The sequence below is a fragment of the Pomacea canaliculata genome, linkage group LG13 (assembly GCF_003073045.1).
Source record: "Pomacea canaliculata isolate SZHN2017 linkage group LG13, ASM307304v1, whole genome shotgun sequence".
In the NCBI taxonomy this organism is placed as follows: domain Eukaryota; kingdom Metazoa; phylum Mollusca; class Gastropoda; order Architaenioglossa; family Ampullariidae; genus Pomacea; species Pomacea canaliculata.
This window is the reverse complement of record NC_037602.1, coordinates 21,550,592-21,562,364: the sequence shown is the minus strand read 5'-3', so window position 1 is coordinate 21,562,364 and position 11,773 is coordinate 21,550,592. Positions and strand designations below refer to the sequence as shown.

General features: G+C 38.5%; 2 protein-coding genes across 2 annotated transcripts; one reads left to right on the top strand and one right to left on the bottom strand.

The window, feature by feature from the left end:
* Nucleotides 1-918: 918 nt before the first annotated feature.
* LOC112553790 (protein TTE1956-like) lies at nucleotides 919-3,812 on the bottom strand. Its single transcript, XM_025221236.1, has 4 exons — nucleotides 3,077-3,812; nucleotides 2,356-2,480; nucleotides 1,900-2,030; nucleotides 919-1,677 (listed from the first exon to the last, which is right to left on the bottom strand). Exons 1-4 carry the CDS (start codon nucleotides 3,544-3,546, stop codon nucleotides 1,438-1,440), a joined length of 966 nt encoding a protein of 321 aa, XP_025077021.1. The 5' UTR covers nucleotides 3,547-3,812; the 3' UTR covers nucleotides 919-1,437.
* Nucleotides 3,813-3,909: 97 nt separating this feature from the next.
* LOC112553789 (transmembrane 6 superfamily member 1-like) lies at nucleotides 3,910-10,782 on the top strand. Its single transcript, XM_025221235.1, is given in 10 exon segments — nucleotides 3,910-4,037; nucleotides 4,683-4,971; nucleotides 5,515-5,716; nucleotides 6,714-6,796; nucleotides 7,135-7,250; nucleotides 7,505-7,541; nucleotides 7,544-7,590; nucleotides 8,290-8,382; nucleotides 8,776-8,895; nucleotides 9,369-10,782. Coding segments are annotated over 9 exon segments (1,149 nt in total). The 5' UTR covers nucleotides 3,910-4,037; nucleotides 4,683-4,772; the 3' UTR covers nucleotides 9,621-10,782.
* Nucleotides 10,783-11,773: the final 991 nt, after the last annotated feature.

The window sequence follows — 11,773 nt, the reverse complement described above, 5'->3', positions numbered from 1 at the left end:
GGAAGATTGAGAGTATTAAAGAGGTTTCTAGCACACGCTACGTGAGGTGACTTACAAGAAGGTTGTCAAGTGTTTGGAGGTGCTGGCTGGAGATGTTGACCGTATGCACAGCATGTGTGTAACAAATTGTCGTTTGGTGCCAGGTCAACGCTCCGTTGTGGCGGGTCATGATACCAGACACATCTACATTCTCTCACTGGCTGTCGCCTTGCCGTCATGTGCTCCTTCATATTTCAATGTAACATCATCTATTTGACTTTGTGTGCAGGTACGAGTGTCGTTCAAAAAGTTCTAAACCTCACCCAGAAAGAAGAGCCATAGATGAATATTTTTGTGTAGTAGCATAGTACCACTTCTAATAAAACTACAAAAACTAATACATGTACAGATTTCTCCTTTAATTTGTGTGTGGCTGAGGCCCATACAAAGGTGAGGGCAGATGTGCTCTTGTTGCAGGATAACTGTCAGGTTGCAGTAGCTGAAGCAGATAACTGTGACTTTGAATTGCTAACCTATCCCCCTTACTCACCAGACTCAGATCCATCTGACTTCTAAACTCAAATCCCACCTACATGGTGGCCATTTTGGAAACAATGATGGGGTAGTACCTGCTGTGGAGGACGTTTTGATGGTCCAGGACGCCACCTTCTTCCGTGATGGGATTGCAATGTTTGAGCAATGTTGGACCAAGTGCATTGATGTCAAGGGGGACTGAAAAAGTGTGAAAAACCTATCTTGTTTCTCAAACTCCTTCTGGGTGAGGCTTAGAACGTTTTGAACGACCCTCGAAAATGTCTGAAAGTGCGTGGAAAATTTATTTTCTCAGATTAGGATAATTAATATTTATAATAATCTAACCAATGCAGTCATTTGAAAGGCAGGCTTTCTAGCTATTGAAAAAAATACGAAGCGTACATCACTGAGGGTGGAATATGATATTTGTGTAACCTATCAAAACGCAGTCTCTTTTGAATACATGTTGGAGAATGTAAGATTGTGTAGAAATTAGAAATAACATTTGGCATACTACATAACAATAAATTAAAACTGATTACAGTATATTTTCAAACTAGATAAGAAGAAGCTAATGTTTTGGATGATCACAATTTTTAGTAAGAGACAACTGAGTAACAATGGTTAGAGAATCGTCGCTTCTGATGCAACAAGATGCATGAACATGGAACCTCTCGTCCTACACACGATTGACTGGAACCTCAGCTGAAGAGGAGAGTTGAGAGCGATGTAAAAGACGTGGGAATCACATGGACCGAACAGAAGGGTGCTGCCCAAAACCAGGTTCCCTGGCGAGGTGTTGTTGCGGCCCTATGCTCCTTGATGAGTAACAAGGAATAAACAACAAATGTCACACACACTAACGCACGCACGCATACATAGAGCAAAAGTGAAAGAGAACGAGAAATGAAATACAAGAATCAACTACAAGTCCTTGTGCACAGTCTTTGGCAGGAACTGTGCCACCATCATGCCGTAGTAGCTGGGGTGGTGGTTGACCAGCAGCCGCGACGTCCACTGGGAGCCGGCGTCCTTTGCGGCGGTGAGCATGCCGTGCAGCATGACCATCCCCGAGTACCCGCACGACAATGCTTGCGACACGTACTGTGCTGCCTCCACCAGCAGCGCCGCATCATCCAGAGAGGCGGCCCACTGACCACAGGCCTAAATCACAAGACCCATGATCATATGATGCACATACGCGTGGATGGAATGCATCAAAATTAGTTTCTCGATAAAGATAAAGAGGGTCGAAATTTAATAACACTGCTAACGAACACCAAGGAAACAGTTTTTTAAGAACCGCCAAAACTCGTGCTGTTTCCGTAGTTTACCAAGTTAAAAAACACAGGACACTAAAATGGGCCGTTGGGTGGCGCTACTTACCATGTCAAATGGTTCCGATGCATTGCTGTAGCCGTAGGGCCCGTCTGTGCTGTGAGTGTGAGCGAGGTCTGCACTGACTATCACCACCACCCTCTCCTCCCTGGCCTCCAGACTCTTATACAGCTGTGCACCTAGACAGAAGTAAGTCACTCTCATACAGCTGTGCACCTAGACAGTCAGAAGCACGTCACTCTCATACAGCTGTGCACCTAGACAGTCAGGAACACGTCACTCTCATACAACTGTACACCTAGACAGTCAGAAGCACGTCACTCTCATACATCTCATACAACTGTACACCTAGAGTCAGGAAAACGTCACTCTCATACAGCTGTGCACCCAAACAGCAAGAGGCACGTCACTCTTATACTCATATTGCCGTGCGTCTAAACAGTCAATGCGTGCAATGACAAAAAAGTTACTACACACTGTCCACCATTGCGGCCACAGACAAACCTAATTTCAGGAGCTCTGTTATCATGTCGACAACTTCCGTGTAACGTCGGCTGGGCTGAGAGAGGAAGACAACTTTGGATCTATTCAGCTCCGGAACAAAGTGCAGGGGGATCACTTCTCCCCATCTGCGGAAAGAGAAGAACTGGTGTTTGTTTTTCTACCAACAAACAAGATTAACGCTAAGTGCCCACAGAGAATATTTACAACTTAAAAGCAGATAAAAAAGCAGGTAAATTGTTGTGAAGTCAGTAAAGGTTGCCCCAGTCTGTTTGCTGAGGACCTACAGTATAAAAGCATCGACCACCAATGAACCTAACACAAATGCTTTGTGCAGTTTGAATGAGACTCCCAAAAAACGACTTCGGCCTGCTGCATCAATGCAATGACAAAGAGCAATACCTAAGTTTCAAAAAAACGTTTTGTCTGAAATTTACTACGATTCGATAAAAAAAAATTTGTAAAAGCTTTAAAAAATTAATAATATATTAATCAAAACTGCGGGAAATGTAACAAGGGCTTCATTGCTAAAGAAACGCAACCACAGTTTTGTAGCTATCGCATAAAATTGTTTAATACTTTTACTGCTGATAAACTGAAGTTAAATAATTCTATCGCAAAAGACTGAAATAGTATGTGGAAAAAGGACAGGACTGATAAAGGCAACCTCACACAAGAGTTGGTGAGTACCAAGTGTGGATCACAAGTATGCGGCGCTGCTTACCTGAGAGGGAAAGGTTCTGAACTTTGACCCGGCGGCCCATACGCACTCAGCCCTGATACGTTGTACAGCGCAGCAAGAGAACTCGCTAGGTTTACAGAGAAATTTGCATCCACCACAACCGAAATATTGTAGCAGCATGGTGGACACTGACAGTTATCTGTATCGGCGTATCCTTCGGCAAGAGGATTTAAATAGAAAATAAAGTTGTTTGCATCTGCTATTCCATGAGGAGTGCTGAGAAAGATTGTGTCAGGCCGCAGCTGTTGGATTGTCTCACCCACAGCAATGCACGCTCGGTGGACTTCCCAGGCCTGCTCCTTACAAGTGGCATTTGTGGTGTTAAAATGGTTAGGATCCAGAGCTATTCCCCCATGAGGCATGACGAATCCTCCTACGATTTTCCCATCGATGCAAGGAAGTACAGTAAAAACAAGAATACACGTGAGGGCAACTAACAGACGCTGCAACATTCTCTTCCGACAGAAATGTTTTGATCAGAGAAGTTGTCTACCTTGGCGAAACGGAGCTGACCGATTAGATAGTTAATTAATTGCAGTCTAGTGTAACTGTTTGTGTTGCATGGAAAATAAATTTACCAAACCTATCGATAAATACTAAAGTCAAAGATAATTAAACAAATGTGGTGAATAGAGAACTGAACCAACTATTAATTTGTAATCCGGAAAGGGTTATGCCTACGGTCTAAGAGAAATAACTCTATAATAAATATTCAAAATCTTGTAATTGCCCGCCCATTATCCTCTGGCAGCTTCAATGTTATTGCCACAAACCCCAAATCCAGTGGAGTACAGAGTAGAGTGTTTATTTAATACACATAGTCATGAGAAGAGAACAAAGTAAAAATTAACAAATACAGCAACTTCAAATCTTTTAGAAAAACTACTCAGAGCTGATGATCGGACTCTAAACAGCCATGCATTGCCCGTTCAGGCTCTCGATCGTATGTAGTACTGCTTTGTATTTCTGATGCTTATTGTACTGCCAGTCTTCTGTGTGAGTGAGAGAGAGGGGAGGATCCATTACCATTGTTTTGTGTAATGTTCAAATCATCCTCTTTATCATGTATCAAGTCACGACTTTAATCTAATCTCACTCTATATCTGAAAGAAATGAAGAAAATCCAAAGCCCAAAACACTGGCTTCTCTTGGCGAATACTCGAAACGTATCACGTGTGTGGGGGTGGGGGAACGGCCGGTCTGTACAGTGTACAATGTGTGTGTGTGTTCATGAAGGTGTATTCGATGCCTACCCTAAAAAGGTGTGTGCTTGACCACCTGTATGTACGTAGAATTAACGCTTTGAGTCTGGTAATTGATACTGGAAAAAGACGCTGTATTTTTAATTATTGTAAATATATATATATTAGATATCTCTTTTATATCATGTATATGTATATATTATTGCTAATGCAAGCACTATCTTGAATTGCCCCTGGGGATCAATAAAGTTGTATTGCGAGCTGGATATTAGATGGGACTTAACTGTTGAAATCGAATTTTATTTTTATGTAAGAGTTATTTCTCTTTGTACGAGTTGCTCACCTCCCTCCTGACTCATTCTTCTCCTGTTTTTTTTTTTTAACAGCAGTAAATCGATTCTCTTGCCGGCAGATTCGAAAAGTACGCTCGTCTTGAGGAAGGTTTGAGTAACGCTGTGTCTAAAGAGCTGCACACAATGGATTACACTGTCTTAACAGCCGTTGTGGCCACTTCTTTAACATCTTTGCCAATAGCTTTTGTACTGAATAAGATTAATTTGATGAAAGATCACCGATTTGTGTTTGCTGCCGGAGTACTGTGTTTGGCAGCAGCGGCTATTGTTCCAGCTTTGGTTTTGCGTCGGCGCTATCGTAATGTTGACTGGATCATGTACGGTGAGTACTCAGTTCAAAAAGCAGTTGGTGGCAAGTCTGTACGATACCAGCAGTAAAGTTGCAGTCCAACCATAATATTTGCCAGGCGTCACTGACCTACTTTAGAGACTGCGGCCTAAACACTGCACCACACAAAGGTTGCTGTGATGGTCCGACAAAGAAAAGAGGTCAAAAAATGCCACTGGTAGCATATCTCCCCTAGCATTTAAACCTGTTTAGTCTGTTAATTATTTTACAATAGTTATGACATCAGATAAAAGGCCTTAACATTCTGTTTATCCATTCTGAACAGATAATTCAGCTGGTTATATACAGCATATTCCAGGCAATATAGTTAAAATATTTTAGATTTTAGCAAAATGTTGCATGTAAAAGAGTGAGAGGACACAAACATGCAACCTTGTGTGTGTGTGCATGTGTTTGTGAGTGTATGTGTTTTAGCTAATATGCACTGCCTCATGTACATTCATGTAACAAAAAAATGTTATCATGAATATTATGACATTATCATATCACCATTTAATGTATTAATTCCTTGTGCAGTGTTTGGACTTTTCTGCTGGACCGGTATTGTTGATCTCTTCATTGGCCTAGAACTCAATGGCTTTGTATCCAACTTCATGGGTTTCTACCTCTTGGAAGGGGAGCCATACCTGAATACCTCACATGGCATGTTTATCAACTATTGGGATGGCACAGTCCAATATGCACTTCAACTTTCTAGTATTGCTTTATTTTGTTTGCAGTAAGTGGTGGCTTTTGGCAGTTAATATTGTGATTGTGATCATATTAATAGCAAGTAGAGCAAAGTTATAATCTACATCACATGTTTTTTAAAATTCTAAACTTAAAAATTATAAATTTAATTGTTATGCCTGTGGACAGGCATAAAACATAATGCATTATGATGCAGTGTACATTGTGTCATAATACAGACCACTCAGTCAATTGTATTTGTAGATTCCATAATGATGAAGTGTATACTTTAGTATATTAGTGCAACAAATGTGGTATTTTATGCTGATACGAGGGGATGTTTTCTTCTACCCAAGCTTGGCAATAAAGCGAACCCAGAAAATATTTTAAACATTTTTCTCTTATTCTTCAACTCTTTTTAAACTTTTTTTTTTAACATAGTCACCACCAATTGCAACACATTTTTTTTGGCCCTATGGATCCATTTTTGAAAACACTCCAAAGACACCAATTTCGGCATCAGTGTCATCCGTGCCCTCACTCCACCTATGATTTTCTCATGAGTTTCAAAGTTCCCCATGCAAGGGTTCTTTCAGCTTCAAAAATTGCATGGTCTGGTGAGTAGGGGAGGAACCTTGACACCCTATTGCACAAGAAACTCCAATGGATCATTTGGAGCGGGCATGGACTTGTTTCTCCTCTTCATCCTGGGAAAACTAGGGAGGGAAAAATTATGAAAAAATTGTGATACACCTTGAAGAATCACTCTATCAAGTCTTCATGGTCTGCACTCATTGAAAACATGCAAAATACTGAAGTCCAGGTGGAAGTGGAACATTCCTCATATGACTATAATGTAATAAAAATTTCTTCTACGTGCAGCATATGTTCATTGTGTTAGGATATCAAAACTCAGAAAAATTTTTTATTCATTTTGTATGATCAATAGGAATGAACTCAAAGGCAATCTTTGAATGAGAATTGTTTTGACTTTTTATATTATTTTATTTTGTAATCTTTCTCCTGCAAATGTTTCTGCTTCTAAGGGCAAGTTACCGTGAAGTTGGACTCTACTGGTGTGGATCTATCATCAACAGCATGTTGGTTCTTCTGCCTGGTGCAGTCCTTGGTGAGTCAACTGTGTATTTTTTGTGCACAATGAACAATGGAACATAAAAATACTGTTAACTTTACATCTGTTTAAACCGACTAGGACTAAAACTATATTAATGATTCCAGATTAACCAAAGATGACAATAATGTTTCATAATGCTTGACTGAAAATTAAATCTACATTACTTAACTGCCAGCATGTTAAACAGAGTCTTGGCCCTGACAACATGCATAAATTGTAATTTGAATATTTGTGTGAGAATGATAGTTAAGCATTAATGTTGCACTTGTAAAAGTAACGATAAATGTTAAATCATATGAAGTAATTGTTGAAGAAACGACTTTTTGTTTCAGGAAAGAGTGGTGTGAGGTGGTCATATCTGCTGAATGTGCCTTATGCACTTCTCCCTGTTTTTATTGCTTTCAAATTCATCAAGGGGAGACCACTGCAGGCACGCTCCTATTTGCGGGTACCTTGGGAAACATTTCTTCAGATTCCTTATTATGCAGTTTTATAATTAGCTTTTTGATAAAGGTCAGCATGTCCTGCTTGAATTCCTTGATTACAAATAGATGTACTTTAGCTTTGTGGTAATCAACAGCTTTTTTTTAAAATGATTATCGTGGGCATCATGTCTCTCTTTTATGCAACAAGTGTAAACCCTATAACACATGCTGCTTAAACTTCTCTTACATGATTAATAGTGGCATATTTTTGTTGCAGCTACCTTGCATCACTCGCCGACCTCTTGACCTTTTGTTCTCATCTACTTTGTCTTTGCCACTGGTGTAGCCTTTCTCCGTGGATTTGTAAGTGGGAGCTGTCCCAGAAACTGTTGAATAAGTGAAATAAACATAGGGTTTGCTTAAATGTTGTAAGTGCTGCCAAGCATTTGAAAGAGCTTTTTCACCAAAGTTATGTCAGATTGTGTGGAACAAAACAACAAGATCTATAAAATGAGAAAAATTACTTGTTGTCTCCCCTTGATCATAATCCGTTCAGAGCAATAGCAGCTGGTGTGTGTGTGCACCTGCCTTGATGTTGAAGCTTTGAAGGATTTGGAATGACTGACTCTTTCTCTCCTTACATTTGAGATGATACAAGCTTTCCATTCTGAAACCTATCTCAGAAACAGTGTAATTGGTTTACCCTGACTTACTTTCTTTGCCTCCTCTCTGTGTTCTTTCATGTTCCTAATAGTGTTCACTGTGCATGTGTGTTTGTATAACTTCCTTATTGTGATGCCATTCTCTGTCATACAGCATCACTTTTATCTGTCCTTTGCATTTTGTAACGTTCTTTGAGCTTGCCTCCATGTGAGGAAATGAACTAAATAAATCCTATTACTATTATTTTTATTATTAAGATAGATTCTTAAAAAAGGAGAAGAAAACACATCCTATGCTGAGAGCAGAAAAAAATTATAGATCACAGGCAGGTTCTAACTTATTACTCCTTTAAGTTCTGGATTAGCATGGAACAATGAGAAAAATATGTCCTTTCTGCAGGCTGTACTTGGTGCAAATATTTCATGCATGGAGACCTACTTGAAAAAATATGAGCCATACCTCACAGACCCTTCAGCTTTTCCCAAAGCTCAGGTGAGAACTTTGTAAGAATGTTTCTTGGATATAAAATTTTAAAATGTCAACATATCAAAAATATCAGAGAAAACAGGGGCCTTTGTGTAGAAAGCATCTGTCATATTACAGGGTCTATATATATATAGTCAGAAATTTTTCACTGATTTTACTAACAGTGTTCTAAAACCAGTTTTATAAGTTCTGTTTTAAAAATTCATGCATTACATATGCACACTTTTAAAGAATGTTATATTTAAATGTCTTGTCTTTGCTCATCTATGTTGCCTACTTTACATAGCAATAGATGATAGGATGCTGTTGGACAAACTACATAGTGTCAATAATTGCATCATATTATCTGTATCATTGTATTGTATCATCTACAAAACAGATTTTTTGCTTTGATTCCAGATGCTGGTGAACATGTACTATTTCGTCTTTTACTATGTGTGTGCCATGGATGGATTAATAAATCCAGGTCACCTCTGGATGTCAGACTGGGCCATCATCCATGCAGGTGCCGCTGCACAAGTGAGTGTTTAGATAAAAGTCAGATGGTGGTTACACAACATTTTTTTCTTTGGATTCAGGAAATTCAAAGTGCAACCAGAACCAGTGGAATGCTTTGTTTTGTGTGTGTATTTAAATATATTTTAATTTAGAATGAGAAGAGGAGTTAATTTATACTTCTATGGTTTCATATTTACTAAATCATACATTTCAAGTGGAATTCAATAAGAGGAAATCCCACTATGAAACAACAACAGAAAATTTGTATTTAAAAAATTGACTTTTAAAGAATTGTATGCTTGCATTAATATGAGTGTAATGAGAAAATGGAATATACATGCATTCTATATGTGCATAAGACAGAAGAAAGGTTAAATACTTAAGTTTTTTAAGTGAGCTCTTTTTATTTTAAATAATTGTTTCTGTGACAAATTTTATCATTTAATAACACTTTGATGCATTTTACTGAAATTATTTGCTCTCTGTCCTTTCAGTCTCAGTTTGTACACATGGCCAGCTCAATTCACAGTCGAACACCCACAGAACTACGTGCTCCTGTAGGTGGAGTGGCAGGGGGTGTATTCTGGGGGGTCAACTTGCTGCTGTTGGTGGTACCACAGCTCTTTGCCCTACGCTGTTGGAGAGACCCAGACAATTGTGGCCGCACTTACACCACAGATATTGCACAACCCATTGGCCAGACAACTTTCCGCCACAGTTACCGAACACCACGCAAACGAGAATAATGATTGTAACTGAAGAATGATTTATATTTGGATCCTGTTTTATATGTGTACCTAACACATGTACCATATCAACAGGATTAATTCATGTCTTTGCTGTTTCTTCATTTTTTTTCTCACCCCTGAAGAGATGTTTGTGAGAGTGGAAATTCATTTTAGCGTTGAGTAACCATCATTTGGTTATTGTCATAGCATACATAATATTATTATGTCCATAATATTTGCCATGTCTTATATCTACAAGTTCAACTGGATGAGAATTGTGGGTAGGGATACGAATGTGCACATGCTGTTTCATCAACTCAATATGAACAAATTGAGGCAGCTGAGCTGTAGTTATGAAAACTTCCCATCTGCAGGTGCAACTGTATTGGAAAAATTAAGCGATAAAATAACTCATGCAATAATGGTCCAATTATATTGGTTTTTTTTTAAATTAAGCCATTTTAAAAAAATTTCTTCCTACAAATTTTAATGTAGATGTAATTTGTAGTGGCGTTTTCAATACATGTATACTTTTGATATTGTGTCAAATGTACATTAGCAATTTTTTTTTATTTAACATTTTCTTGATATTGTAAGCACAATATTTGCAAGGCTTTTGTGAACTTAAATTTTGTTACATTTACATTAAATTATATATTATTGGTTTTTGTGATATTTGTTTGCTAAATATTAATCTGGAAATATCTCTGGTGGGTAAAGTTTGTTATCAAACTCAAAAGTTAAGTTTTGATAGTTGACTTAGGTGTCTAGAATGCAGCACTGTATTGATGAGTCTAAAGCTGAAGTATCATCAGCACCAATCTTTTTTTTAGCTTCTTTTCTTGTTTGCCTTAAAGTACCCATCTTTTGATTTATTTTAGGAGTTTTTGTGCATAACCATGGCTGCAAACATGTCTGTTGCAAGACTGAGCATATGCAACAATCTTTATCTCTTCTTTTGAGGAGAGCTGTACAAGTAGTTTTCTATTTACTGTTTTTGTGTTGACAGAGACAAATGAAGCTAATAAGCTAAGCTGCTTAACTGCTATTTAGGGCAGGATCTGTTTTGGATTATGTTGCAGCTTTTAAATATATATCTTGTCAAAGTAGAAATTTGCATCCTAGGCTTTCATAATAAGCTATATGTAAATTCCTGAAATAAAAATAGATAGCATGCCAATGATTCTGTTTTATATATAAATGCATTATAATCTATTATATGGTATGTGATAAAGATATTTCTAAAATCTGTTTTAGTCACAATGTGCAGGGCTCAGAATAGCGATCGACCTGAAACCCTACCTATAGCTAAGATCTGTCTCAGTGTCATGGCCACAACCTTACCAACATATTTCGCACGATTTTCTACAAGACTACAAACAGTGCAACTTTTGACAGGTCTCAACAGTTACATGCACACAGAACGTACACACCACAAATGCGCACAAGAGTTGCATAACAAGTTTGGCCATCACCCACGTTTAAAGATCCAGCTCTCGTGATAACAGGTGCACAAAGTCAAGGCTCGTTTTATTGGTACCACTGACGTGTATACAAGTTTGTGCTCGTACTTTCTTTGACAAACACCAGCAGCGGCACAAGTTACTCTGGTGCAGCGGCTGCTTGCCGTTTAGCAAGTCGCTATATATATATACCTGTCCACTCTTATTTATAATTGTGTTCACCATGCAGCCAGTTCCCTCTCCTAACAGGAAACTGAGCCGTGGGCAGACTTTCTAAACCGACATAACCTTGCGGTAATAATAAAAGACATACACGCATATATATATAGTTTTGTAATACTGTAAATAGTGGAAAGGCTTCCGATTAATATTTTTTATGTCGCCTGAACACATCAAAGGATTATCTCGTTCAAATTTAACAGCTTTCTGGTATGGGGAAAGAACGCGCGGCTTTAAAAGTAAACCTGATGTCGATAGCACTTTGTCCACTAGTCATTATGATATATATTAGCATTCAAATGCTGAAAACTAATTTAATAAAATCCACTTCTTTGGGTGTAAGATGACACGTATAGAGATTTGTATATGTGTGCGTTTTATCCTGTTTGAGTGTGTTTTTCCTTGGGTGTGAATGTGATCCTGTACGTGTCACCCCGGCCAGTGCATGTCAGAAATGAAGTAGTTGTAAAACGCAGAGACAGAAAAGTA

Coding starts and splice junctions, on each gene's coding strand:
- LOC112553790 (XM_025221236.1), bottom strand. CDS start 3,546: ATGTTGCAGCGTCTGTTAGTTGCCCTCACGTGTATTCTTGTTTTTACT. Junction 2,031..2,355: donor AACAGAGCTCCTGAAATTAG/GTTTGTCTGTGG, acceptor ACTTCTGTCTAG/GTGCACAGCTGTATAAGAGT. Junction 1,678..1,899: donor CATCGGAACCATTTGACATG/GTAAGTAGCGCC, acceptor CTTGTGATTTAG/GCCTGTGGTCAGTGGGCCGC.